This window comes from Psittacula echo (assembly GCF_963264785.1).
Source record: "Psittacula echo genome assembly, chromosome: Z".
NCBI lineage: Eukaryota > Metazoa > Chordata > Aves > Psittaciformes > Psittacidae > Psittacula > Psittacula echo.
In genome coordinates this window covers 103,055,809-103,068,660 of record NC_137742.1, presented here as the reverse complement: position 1 = coordinate 103,068,660, position 12,852 = coordinate 103,055,809, and the positions used below count along the sequence as shown (strand labels likewise).

Below are 12,852 nucleotides of genomic sequence, written 5' to 3'. Positions count from 1 at the left end.
TATACAGGGTTTTGGCGGGGGGGGGGGAGAGCGGCTGCGTTCCTGCATCACCAAGCTTCCTCTTTCCTCCCCCTCTTCTTTTAATGAAAATGCTTTAAAGATGTTTGACATCTGTAACAAACAGCTGGCACCCTGTTATGGAAGAATGTCCTTTTATTTCCGAGCAGGTTGAACTGTCATTAATAGTATAATTAGGTGATTATCGGCGTACAGCAGAAAACTGCTTAATTGCACAGCCAGCTTTGCGAGGATCCTCGGCTCCTTTATTGCTGGGTTTGTTTTAGCCGCCTGGATTCTTTTGCGCTGTGCTGTTGGGGGTTGTTTTATCCACGTTGATTATGATTTTTTAATGCAGGCGGCAGCTGGGGGAGCGCGGAGGCACCCGGGGGGGACACATGCACACGCTAGCAATGGTCCCCCCCTTTATGCGTGCTTTCCCCCCCCTTCCCATATCCCTAGGGAATTCGTGTTTAACTCCATGCATGCTGAAGTTGGGGGAAGGGGGTTTGATGGGTGAAGCACCCATGGGTGTCTGACAGGCTCCAAGGGGATAAAGGAGACCTTGTCTTTGTTATCAGCAATAAGACGCTGATGGGAGCTGACCCATGGCACCACTTGTCATGGGGCATGAGGGCACCCATTGGTGCCATTGGGCCTTCACCCTCCATCATGGTGAGACCCTCCTTTTGGTTCCTCTCCATCCCCACACGCGTGGGGCACGCACGTGGCTGACCGCGGCGCTCGGGCAGCTGCGATGGAGCCGGTCCATCCCCATCCCCATCCCGTATCCGCGGGATTCGCTGCGTTTTGGGGGCAGAGCAGATTTTTTGGCGCCCGCCAGACAATAGCGCTTTGTATGTCTCCCCCGGTGCCGCCAAACACACTTGTTAGCGCCACAGCTTTGTGCTGTAAATTTCCATGGAGTAATTACGTCTTAATTTATGATAATCCCGGGCGGGCGGCAGAGGGGGGCGAGCGCCAGTCAAGTTTGGAAGTTGTCTGCTGGGCCCAGGATCCCCGTGGCTCAAGACAACCATGAACTTCTCTCCATCTCCGTGCTGAAAGTGGTTGGGGAGAGCATCCCTGTGGGATGGGGAGTGAGGTATCGCTCCCATTGCGAAGCAGGAGTGTCCTGGTGATGCTGCGCATCCCGGAGCCCATCCAGGAGCTCAGAAGCCCATGGATGCATGGGTTGAGGTCATTGCAGGATGCATGTCGCAGTGCTGGCTCCCCCAGGCAGGAGGGAGTTCTCCCTTCCTGCAAGCCCCCAGCACTGCTTGGGCATGGGGCTAGACCCTTCCCCCTTCCCACCACTGAATGGCTCATCCCGCCTTTGTCTGGAGGGCTTATTATGGCAAAATAGAGGCTCTTTACCCTTGGCTTTTCCAGCGGGCAAATTAGGCACTTTGGCAATTTTCGATGAGGATGATGGGGAGGGGAGGAAGGCTCCTGCCAGCAGCAGGCTGTTGAGTGCTGGCACTCTCCACCAAGGCTGAGGGGTGGAAAGCGAAGGGCTCTCCGTGTCCCCTCCAAAGCCATCAAGGCACCACTGGGACCTGCCGTAGGAATCCAAAGGGATGTAGGGAGTGTTTATTAACTCAGTTGGAGGGAGGCAGGTTTGGGAGCCACATCCCCGGTGCCATTGAGCATCCCACTCTAGCTGTGAGGGTGCTGACACCCATTCATCCCAGCACCCATTCCCAACAGGAGCTGTGGGCACCCCATCCCATGTCCCATAATGGGTTTTGTCCCTGGAGAGCTGGGAAAAGCCTGGGGTTGCGCCCATTGCACCTGCAGCCGGGTCCCCGTTGGGAGGCAGCGTGCACCCACTGACATTTACCAAGCGTAAAAATTCAATTAATTCCAGCAGCCAGATTAAATATAAGTGAATTTTAATAATTTGCTCGAAAGGCTGAGGATTACTGTAGGCGAAAAGGGAAGATGCTGTGCACGCGGGGGCCACCGTCCAGCCTGCTCAGCACCGGCACATGGGATCACCACTGCTAATCACCCTGAATCCCTATGGTGCCGAACCCCTGGGCATGGGTTTTGGTTGATGCTCGCCCGTGATGAAGAGCGTGCCAGATTTGTCCCGTTGGTGTGGCTCCAGTGTCCATGGGCATCACTCCTGCTTCAGACCCTCATCGCTGATGCCCATTTCATGGGGGGCTTCATGAGGAGGATGAGACCCATCAAGGCAGTGGTGGGACCCCGGTTTGTCCCCATGGGACGCAGAGCTCGTAGGTGATGAGCACACCAAGGTCTCACCAACACCTCTGCAGCATCTTTTAACTAAAAGCAGGTGAGGCAGGGTATGGATTGCTAGCAGATGGCAGCGGTATTAGGAAAATGAAAATACATGGAGTACATTTCCCATTTGCCAGTATTAATTTCTTATCCCAAGGTAAAACCTTTCCTGTGGCCTGTGCGAGGCCATCTGCGCAGTCATAAACCACAGTGCAGGCGGGGTCATCCCGGGAGCACAGCGGAGACCCCTATTCCCACCCAGACCCCCGGCTTGGCCAGCGGCACAGTGGGATTGATGGAGATTGCCCATGACCTTTGCTAGGACACGAGGTATTACCATTAATACTTATGTATTTCCGGAGTTTGTGCCGTGTATAAACCTCATATCAAGCCTGGCAGGCAGAGTAATCTGCCAGGTGGTGTTATTAATACTCGCTATTAATACCTGTTAGTATATCCTCCCTGTGGATGGAGCGAGGGATGGGGGCCTGCGTTGTGTAACCCCACCACCACCTTTTTGGGGTGCAGCACTGGGCAGCCCTTGGTGCTGGTGGGAGTCACCAGATGCTTTCATCTCCTGCAGGATGATGCTGGGCACCTTTTGGCTATGGGACCCCCTTGGCTTTGCCTGCAGCACCTCAAAGGCATCACCCTGGCCCCTCCTGACCCTGCCTGCAGCCCCCCTGCCCCGCTAGGACCTGCCCCGTGCAAGCTCCAGCCTGCGTGAAACTCTAATCTCCCAATTCTATTCGCTGGGCTCCAGCCGATTTGCATAATCCACATAATCACCCTGGTTTTAATTGCCTACAACTCTGCAGAAAGATCATGTGGTTAAGTGGTAAATCATAATTAGATAAATAATTGGCTTGGCCGCAGCAAGCTGCTTTGTTATACCTGCCATCTGCTGGGCAAGGGCTCCTCGCACCGAGAACAATGCGCTGCTGACGGCAAAGCCTGCGCTGCCCGCAGCGTGGGGACAAGGGACGTGGGTACCGGGGCAGCCTCACCGCACCGGGCACGGCACGGTGACACCGTGCGAGGGTTGCCAGCACCGGGCGCTGCCTGGCTCTGACCCGCGGTGCGTTACCCAACGGCACCGCGCGGTGCCAAGTCCTGTCCCACACAATTCCCAGTGGCACCGTTGGATGCCTGGCGGCACTGCGCGGTGCCTGGCAGCACCGTGTAATGCCTGGCAGCACCGTGCGATGCCTAACGGCACCGAACAATGCCTGGCGGCACCGTGCAGGGCATGACAGCGCCATGCAGTGCCCCACAGCACCGTGCAGTGCCCATCTGTGTGATGCCTGGCACCCATACGCGCACCCCGTTTAGCCATTAAGCCCTCAGCTCATGCGAAGAGGAGGGGTAAGGGTTGTACCCTACTTCTCCCAAAGCACGGGTAAGGGGTCAAGAGATGGCTGGCACCCAGACTGGGTATCAGGAGCTAAAAGATGCCTTCCCAACCTGGACGCTGCGGAATGGGGCTTGGGGGTCAGCAGCATCCTTTGAGCACTGGTACTTTACACTGGAAGCCCCCTGCTCATTCCGTCAGGGCAGAAATGGGGGAGAAAGTTGCTTTGAAGCAAACCTTTCACCGGCCTCGTTTCCTATGGTCCTAAACGTAGGAGCGTAGGGCTGGTTATGCTGGGCAAAGGAAGGCAGGGAAGGGAGAGAAGTAACCCCCATCACGCCGGCCCTGGCCCCTCCCCAGCTCTGCGCCCTCCAAACGAGCTCTTATTAGTTTGCTTGTTGTCATTTGCCAGATCAATGGTCCATGGAGGAGCGATCGATGGAGACGCAGCCGGCTTAATAGTGCCATGCGCTTGGCGCTCGGTGCCAGGCTCCTTGGGGACCCCCACATCCCATCCCTGCACCACAGGGTGTTCCTTACCCTGGGGAGACCCATCCGGATCCCTTAGAGGGTGCTGGGGAGCCATCCAAGGTGGGCAGTGCTCATGGGATGGGTCCTGGAGGATCTAAGAGCCGCAATAGGCTGTGCGGGCATCTCTCCATCCCTCCTGGGGACACCAAGCCCTTTGTGCTGGCTGCATGCAGCGTGGTGGGGAGGGAGGGCAGAAGGGGGGCTCCCATCGATCAATTAATTAATTAATGGAGGGTGTTGTAGGTAGAGCTGCGCTAATGAGGAGTGACATCACTGGTGGAGGAGGTGGTACCCTCTGCCTGTCCCCTGCCTCTCAATGGGGTGACACAGGGACCCTGGGCACACGCTGCCCTTGGCCTCCTGCCCTCCCTCCTTGCCCGCACACTGGGGCCCTGCCTGCTGCATTCAGGCAGCACAAGGGAGAAGGGAATGGAGGGGGGGGGGCTCCACAATGTGAGGCCATTAGCATTGAAAATCCATGCAAAGCAGCTGTTCCTGCTTGGAGCGTGCAGCTGGATCCGGCTGTGGAGTGGGAGCCGAGGCGCTGAGACAGGAGGGAACCTCATGGTGCGGAGCATCACCCCTAATTCCTTTAGGGCCCCATCCAGAGCAAGCCTGGAGGATCCTTGCCAAGGGGTTGGCCAGGTGGGCTCTGTCTGAGCTGCGGTCCTGTGTGGTGGGTGCGCATCCGTCCCAGGGAGGGATGCAGGATGCTCATCTCCCCCTTTCTCCCCTCGGCCTCCCGCCGCGCTGGGTTTTTTTCCGCTCCATTTGCCAGGGGCTGGAGCTGCTGCCTGATCGTATTTGGTAATAAATTATTAGTTCCAGCGCTCGGGAGCCCGGGAGCTCAAAATAGCTGCTTTTAAAGCGGGCAGCTGGTGCAGGTTGAGTTCAATGGCAATCTGCTCTGAAGGGCACTTCATGCTCATTAGAGGCCTTTCAAGGTGCTGTGGGGGAGAGGATGCTGAAACCAAGGTGCTAGACCTGCATTTCCCGGCAGCTGCCTGCGGTGGGAATGGGGATGCAGGAAGGGCAGCAGTGCTGAGGGGAAGGATCCCGAGGTTTTGGGGTGCTGGGAGCCCATCCCTGCCCCAGTGCGGCTGCTGGCATGTCTTATTTGTCTCCATCCCCACCAGGCAGCCAGACTGGTTCTGCTCTCGCTGCCGGAGGAGGCACCCGCTGCCAAAAAACCCGCCAGCATCATCAGGAGCAGATGGAGAGGAGATGGCACATTCCCAGCTCCCAGCCCTGCGCCGGGGATGCGGGGACAGCGGGTGCTGGGGTACAGGAGGACAGGGACATCCTCCCCACCATCAGCAGACAGGGGCTTGGGGTTGTGCTCTGATAGGGATGCCAACCCCATGGTACCACAGGAAGGGGTGCCAGGATGCAGGGTGGCATAAGGAAGGGTGGAAGGGTACATGGTGATGGCATTGCTGTCCCCTTCTCCTCTTGCTGCCAGGCAGGGACATGCCTGCTCCTGCGGGCAGGCAGCCAGCAGGCACTGGGAATGCCAGACACTCCCTGCCCCGGCACATTCCTTGGGAAGGGGACAAGGACATGGTGACACATTGCCTGGTCCCCGGTCCCAAACCCTCCCCACGGCCCCAGCAGGAGACCCAAGCGCCCTGCAGCATCCTGCCTTGGCTTGGTGGTGGATGTACAGGCAGCTGCCTGCATGCATGGGCAAAGGCAGCAAGTGACGCCCGAGGGCAGGAATATGGGGGGGGTGCCAGCCCCTCTCCCTGCACCTCCATAGGGCCCCATTTCAGGGTTCATCTCCCCACCCTGGTGAGGCATCCGCTGGCTGCGGACTTGACCTGTTTTTCCGCATGGATCTGCCTGTCGGGAGAAGCAGCCAGGGAGGGACAGGAGAGGGAAGAAGCCCCACCTCGCTGTGGGGTGGCACCGCGTCCCCAGCCGCCACAGGGACAGCGGCACCCGCAGAGGTGAGTGGCACCCATGCCACACCGGTGACGGCATGCCGGGGGGATGGATGGATGGATGGATGGATGGATGGATGGATGGATGGATGGACACCGCGTGGTCCCACATCCCCATCCCTATGCTGCGTGCCTCAGTTTCCTCACCTGGCAGCTGTCCCATGGGGCAGCGCAGGGACGCCCGGACAGACGGACGCCACCTCAGTCGGGGCAAGGCGGGTGAGCGGCGCTGCTCGGGCCCCAGCCAGGGCGGAGGCACTGATTTTATCACGGGGCAGGAGCGGCAGAACTGGTTTGGGGCAGCGGCAGCGCTCACGTTAGCGAGCCAGGCCCGGGGAGAGGAGAGGGGGGAATGAGTTCTCCGCATGGTTTCCAATGAGCTGCTGGCTTGGAGCTTGCCCTGTGCTCACCTGGCAAATCCTGGTGGGATCATGGGTGAGCTGGGAGGCGTTTGGGGCTGCGGAGATCAGCTGAGCATCACACGGGTGACGCTGCGCTGCCAGCCCTTGTGCCCCGGTGAGCATGTGTGAGCGTGATAATCCCCCCCGGCTGCTTGTAGCAGAGCGGGTCCAGCCTTGGGTTGGGGCTTGGGGGAGTGGTTGCAGTGGGGTTAATGGCTGGGGAGAAGATGGGGGGTATGGGGAAGTGTCCTATGGGGGTGCAGGACAATGCCATGGGGATGCAGGGCAATGCCATAGGGGTACAGGACAGTGTCATGGGGGTGCAGGGCTGTACCATGGGGGTGCGGGGCTGTGCTAAGGGGGTGCAGGGTTGTGCTAAGGAGATGAAGGGCAGTGCCATGGGAGTGCAGGGCTGTGCTAAGGGGGTGCAGGGCTGTGCTAAGGGGGTGCAGGACAGTGCCGTGGGGATGTGGGGCTGTGTTAATGGGATGCAGAGCAGTGCCATGGGGATGTGGGGCTGTGCCATAAGGACTCAGGGCTGTGTTAAGGGGACACAGGGCTGTACGAAGGGGATACAGAGCTGTGCCCAGGGGATGCCGGACAGTGCCATGGGGATGTGGGGCTGTGCCATGGGGATTCGGGGCTGTGTTAAGGAGATACAGGACAGTGCCATGGACATGCGGGGCTGCGCTAAGGGGATGCAGTGCAGTGCTATAGAGGTGCGGGGCTGTGTTAAGGGAATACAGGACAGTGCCCAGGGATGCAGGGCTGTACCCAAGGGATGCAGGGCAGCGCCCTGGAACAGCCCATAGGAGCGCAGTGCATGCAGATCCCAGTATCCCACTCTCTGTTGGACACCCACTCACTCCTATGGGGGTCCCCATGCCAGTGCAATGCTCGGGGGGTGTGTGTGTGGGGGGGTGCCCATTCCAAGGCCGTCCGTGTGCGCGTTGGCTTCCCCAGCTGTTCCGGTAATGAATTTACATGAGCCGAGCGTGTCGACAAGGCGGCAGTCAATGGCTGAGAGCACCGGAGTTAATAAATGCTTGTATAATGAGGGCAGAGGGGAGCGCACGCCGCCGCGCCGGCCGCCTCTCCTGGGGCCGGGGGGCAAAGATTAATCAATGCTGAGTGGCACTGCTGGCCCCCCCCCCCAGCCCTGATGCTCTGCACGGCCAGCCCTCTGCCATGGGATGCTCTGGGGTCTCCACCATTGCCTCCATTGGGAGCTGGGATGGGGGGGCCCTGCCCCTTGGCACCCCCTTGTTCTCTGCTCCCCACCTGGGAGCAGGGCTAATTTTAGGCTGGTGTTAATGAAGCTGCTCGTTTGGAAGTCTATTTTAAGGGCCCTGATATCAGCAGTTGCTGTTTTGGGAGGTGGAGAGCCCTGGAGCAGCCGGTTGTGACAGCTGGGGGGCACCCCCCTGTTCAGCAGCACCCAAACCCTCACGCGTAGGGACCACTGTGCCCTATAGAGGCCCTGTGCTATGGGGTGCGCCGATGGGGACTTGGGGGTGCCATGGTGAGCGTTTGAAGGGGAATTGATGGGGAGCATGGCAGTGCTGGGGGGGAGGGATGTTGGAAGGGGGCAGTGGTGGGGGTTTGGAGCTGCAGTGGGGCTGCAATGGTGAGGATTTGAAGGTGCAGTGGTGGGGGCTTGGGAATGAAGTGAGGGGGGACTGTGGGTGCGAGATGAGGGGTTTGGGGATGTGCTGGTGGTGATTTGAAGGTGACACAGTGGGGATTGAAGGTACAATGGTGGGGGTTTAGGAGAGCAGTGATGGGGATAGGGGGATGCAATAGTGGGAATTTGAGGGAGCAGTGGTGAGGACTTGGGGGTGCAGTGGTGGGGACCCAGGGATGCAGTATTGGAGATCTGAGGGTGCAGTGGCAGGGATTTGGGGTGCAGTGGTGGCAATTAGGGGTGCAGCTGTGATGCTTCAGGTTTTGGCAGCACCATGGAGGAGGCTACCTACCCCTTTCCCCATCACCTCCATCAGGATGCTGATATCCCAATGTCCCCCCAAAACACCTTCCCCCTTCCCATGGGGCTCTGCTGAGTCCCCCTGTGCTGTTTCATGGGAGCCTTTGGGATTGGTGGGGCTGTGGGACACCGATGGCAGCTCCTGTCCCCCACATCACCTTATTTTCCATGGGCACACTTACTTCATTAGAGAAGCTGCTGCCCCATAAGCAGCACTTGTGTCTGCCTGCTCGCATCCCACCCGCTGCACGAGGTGGAAAACCAGATGGAAGGTCTCGCTTATCCTGCTCATTGTTCCAGCTTCAAGGGGGATTTGGGACCCGCTCTCCCCTCTCCCGTCCCTGTATCCCGCTCTTAACACACTGCTCCCATCCGCAGGCATGAGCCATGAGCCGAAGTCGCCGTCCCTAGGAATGCTCTCCACCGCCACCCGCACCACCGCCACCGTCAGCCCGCTCACCCCATCGCCTCTCAACGGCTCCATCGTCCCCAATGGCAGCCCTGCAGCCAGCAGCACTTTGTCCGTCCAGGCAGCACCTTCCTCCAGCTTCGCCGCCGCGCTCCGCAAGCTCGCCAAGCAAGCCGAGGAGCCCAGAGGTAGGTGATGAGGATGGGGATGGGGATGCAGGGGATGCTGAGCATCGCTGCTGCCACCCGAGGTGGCGTTTCCCCCCCATTTCCCAAGCTAATGTCTTTCCCTAGCATTGTGTCTCGAGGGAGCAGTTAAGAAACTCAATTCAGCCGGAGTAATCCTAATGCTGTATCACTTCTTATACCCCGGGAGAAAGCCTGGGAGAGCATGGCATGGGGGGACCTGTCCCTGTCTGCCCCTCCAGCCTTGTTCTTTCCTGCTATGCTTCTCTTCAATGCTGTTTTAGCCAGAGGCGCCTCAAATCCGTTCCTTTTCCAGCTGAATTTCACAGCTAAACAGCCAATTTGGGCACCCCCAGGAGGTCCCCAGCCCTCATCACAGTGTGATGGCCTGGTTGATGGTCTCCATCACGTACCCACCCTGCTTGGACGTGGGGTGCCGTTCGCAGTGTCACATGCTACTGATCCTGAGTTCCGTGCTGCTGCAGGGAGTGCGTCCCATGGGAATTGCCAGGGCTGTCCCGCATGCACAGGAGGAGGCAACATGTCCCCACAGTGCCAGGTGCTTTGCCGGGAGACTCCTGGCATCACCAGTTTGTAATGAAATCGTATTTATCCCTGTTGTTACCATTGGTGAGTGCTCCCTGTTGGGTCGTTGCCCACCTCCCAGGCACTTTGGGACACGGGGAGTATGTGGACCCTTTGCAAGGTACTTTATGGATGATCCCTTTTTGCAAACACCGTCTCCAGGACCCTCCCCACAGCCCCCCCATCAGATTGAAATGTCCCAGCACAGCCGTGGCCTAAAGCCTCTGGCATTAGCTGCTCCTGATGGGGATGCCAGGTCCCTGTGATGCCAATGGGACCTGGGCTTGGTGATGCTTCATCCCGACTGCCTCCTCCAGAGCCCATCTGCTTTCTTTGGGGTGGTCAGATGTGGGTAGGGGATTATTTTGCCTTTCCTTCCCCCCACACCCCACTGCTCCTGTCCCCTCCTCTCTGCTCAGCCCATCTGAAGGGACATCAGCAGGCTTTGGCATGGATTTCATGGTGCTGAAGGGAAGCAGCTGCGTTCCCTTTGGATTTCCTCATAATGACTTGCCCATCTGGGTGCCCAAAGTGGGTTTTTAATAGGCATGACTGTGGGTGCGTGTCGGGAAGGGTGTTTCTTTCCACGCTGTGGTTTTTAGCCCTAGGAAGTGCATTGCTTTGCCCCCAGATCCTCACCCCGCTTCCCACAATGGGAGATGCTCCACTGTGGCAGATGCAGCTGATGGGGTGATGCCAAATGGGTCCATCCAGCTTTTCTGCTGGGTTTATGGGACATCTGTAGGGATGTCCTGCTCCCGCAGAGCATCCCCAGCTGCAGGGGCTCATCCCGACCCATTCCATCCCAGCAAATCCATTGAAGCCGTCGCCTGGCTGGGGGCTCCTGCCTCTCATCCTACCCCAGGCTGTCAGCAGGGTGGGTTTTATTCCCTCCCTCTTTCCTTTCTTTCCCCCCCTTCTCCTCCTTCAGGGTCTCAGCTGTTAATTACATTTGCCTGTCAGCCTGGGCTGCTAATCTGCTATCGCGGAGCGGAAAGCGGGAGGTCAGAAAACAAAGGTGACACCATCACACTGTGCCTCTTGTCATCTCCAATCCAGATTAGTTTCATTGACTAACTCCTGGCTGAATACCACCAGTTAATTATAACGATCACAAACCCTCCCGTTTAAAGCCACACAGCGAGAATTAAGGTTCTGAAGTAAGACTTTAGCTTCATTAATTGCCAGGCTCATTGTAATGGTATTGATTGTTAACGCTATCGCGTGGTGAGTAATGGCTTCCCAGCTCAGAGGGGATTAGGCTGCTAATTGTTGTTGGCCTTGCGCTGACAAGATAGACTTCAGTGGGTGTCAAATCCGTATCGGCAGCCTCCTTTGTCACGGGCAGCCTTTCTCTTGCCCTGAGTCTCGCTGCTCTTGAAATGAAAGCGATTCGGAGCGACTCGGGAATAATTAATAGGACAGGACGGATGGCAGCGAGCTGCTCCGCTTGGCCTCGCTGCTCCGAGCATCCTTCCCAACGCATGGGGATGATGGGTTTTCCTGTGGCATTCCCGGCCCTGCCACATCCCGGCTCCCTCCTGGTTTTACACTGAGTGTGGTGAGGAGAGCGTTGGGCTTTTGGATGGGGATGGAGATGGGTTGTTAGCTTATGCAAGGAGCTTCCTTGCACAATGAGGGGGGCTGACTTATCATCTATGGGACAGAAAGAGCCTTAAAGCTCATCCAGGTCCAACCCCCTGCCATGGGCAGGGGCACCTTCCACTAGAGCAGGTTGCTCCAAGCCCCATCCAACGTGGCCAGGGATGGAGCATCCACAACTCCCTTGGGCAAAGACTTGCGCACTTGAAGAGCAAGGAGACACCTTATATCCTATGGGGAGCTGGCGTGCGTGCTTGCAGCCTCTTTCAGTGCTGGAATGGGGAGCATCCTCATCTCTTGGCTGGCATCCTCTGATGACCACAGGCCAACCCTTGGTGGCCGGTATCTGGTCCTTAATGGCATGTGGGAAACCTTCCCTTAGCCCATATTTAAGGATGCTGAGAGCAGGGTTTGGAGGGTAGGAGCCTCCAAACTGCCCGTTTGGCTTTTTGGACCAGCCCGTGTGCCTATGCCCTAATTCACATTGAATTTGCGTTCCTGCTCCAGCTCTGCTCTCCGCTTTAATTCCATTTTTGTGTTTTCCCTTGGAAACACGGCCAGCATCCCCGGGGTGGTTTATAATTTAAAATACAGATGTATTATGCAAATAAAGCCAAAGCTTTGCCCAAGGGTTATGGGGAGCGACTCCTTCCTTCATCCCACTGCCTCCGAGTGCCCTGGCACGGAAGCACACGGCAACTTTCACAGACGGATTAAGGAATCTGTGGGTTCGGCTGGAAAAGATACTGCTGCCCGGGGTTGGCATCGCATCGGTGCTGCTCGTGCCAAGGCAAGCAGCACAGGCAGGGCTTCCTGCACCCATGTAGGGCTTTACAGCCCCTATTAGATGGGAGCTGAAGGTGCCCATCCTACCGTGTGGGGCAAAGCCTTTTAGCACTGCAGGGACAGTGCTAAATCCCTTAGGATTTAGGGATCCCTTAGGACAGGGATCCTTGGGGATGGGAGGATGAGGGTCCAACTTGGTGGGCTGAAGGGATGCTGACTGCACTGTGTGCATCCCTATGCCTCATCCCTGGTCCCTGCAGAAGGGCATCCCACCAGGAATAGCTTCAGCTTGTCAGGAGAGTGGGTTTAGCTGGTTAAAACTGCCTTTCCCCCCCATTTACGTTAACTTTTGGTTCAATTCCAGGGTCTTCAATAAGCAGCGAGTCATCCCCGGTCTCCTCACCAGCCACCAACCACAGCTCCCCTGCCAGCACACCCAAACGTGGCCCCATGGGCCCCATCATTGTGCCCCCAGGGGGGCACAGCGTGCCCAGCACGCCACCCGTTGTCACCATTGCACCCACAAAGACGGTCAATGGGGTCTGGAGGAGCGAGGGCAGACAGGTATGGATGGATGCGTTTGAGGGGTGCATGATCCCCCCAAAGGATGGAGGATGCGGGATGATAGTGCTACCTGTGGTCCCCCCCCAAAGGATGGAGGATGCGGGATGATAATGCTAACTGTGGTCCCCCCTCAGAGGATGGAGGATGTGGGATGATAATGCTAACTGTGGTCCCCCCCTCAAAGGATGGAGGATGCGGGATGATAATGCTAACTGTGGTCCCCCCCCAAAGGATGGAGGATGCGGGATGATAGTGCTACCTGTG

The 12,852-nt window shown here is 57.8% G+C and overlaps 1 protein-coding gene across 1 annotated transcript in view; it reads left to right on the top strand.

The window, feature by feature from the left end:
* Positions 1–12,852, top strand: part of GSE1 (Gse1 coiled-coil protein) — a 99,301-nt gene that overhangs the window by 73,463 nt on the left and 12,986 nt on the right. Inside the window, exons 3-4 of the mRNA XM_080637865.1 lie at positions 8,836–9,054; positions 12,389–12,588. Of these exons, the coding sequence (XP_080493991.1) occupies positions 8,836–9,054; positions 12,389–12,588 (419 nt within the window). The remainder of the gene's footprint in view (positions 1–8,835; positions 9,055–12,388; positions 12,589–12,852) is intronic.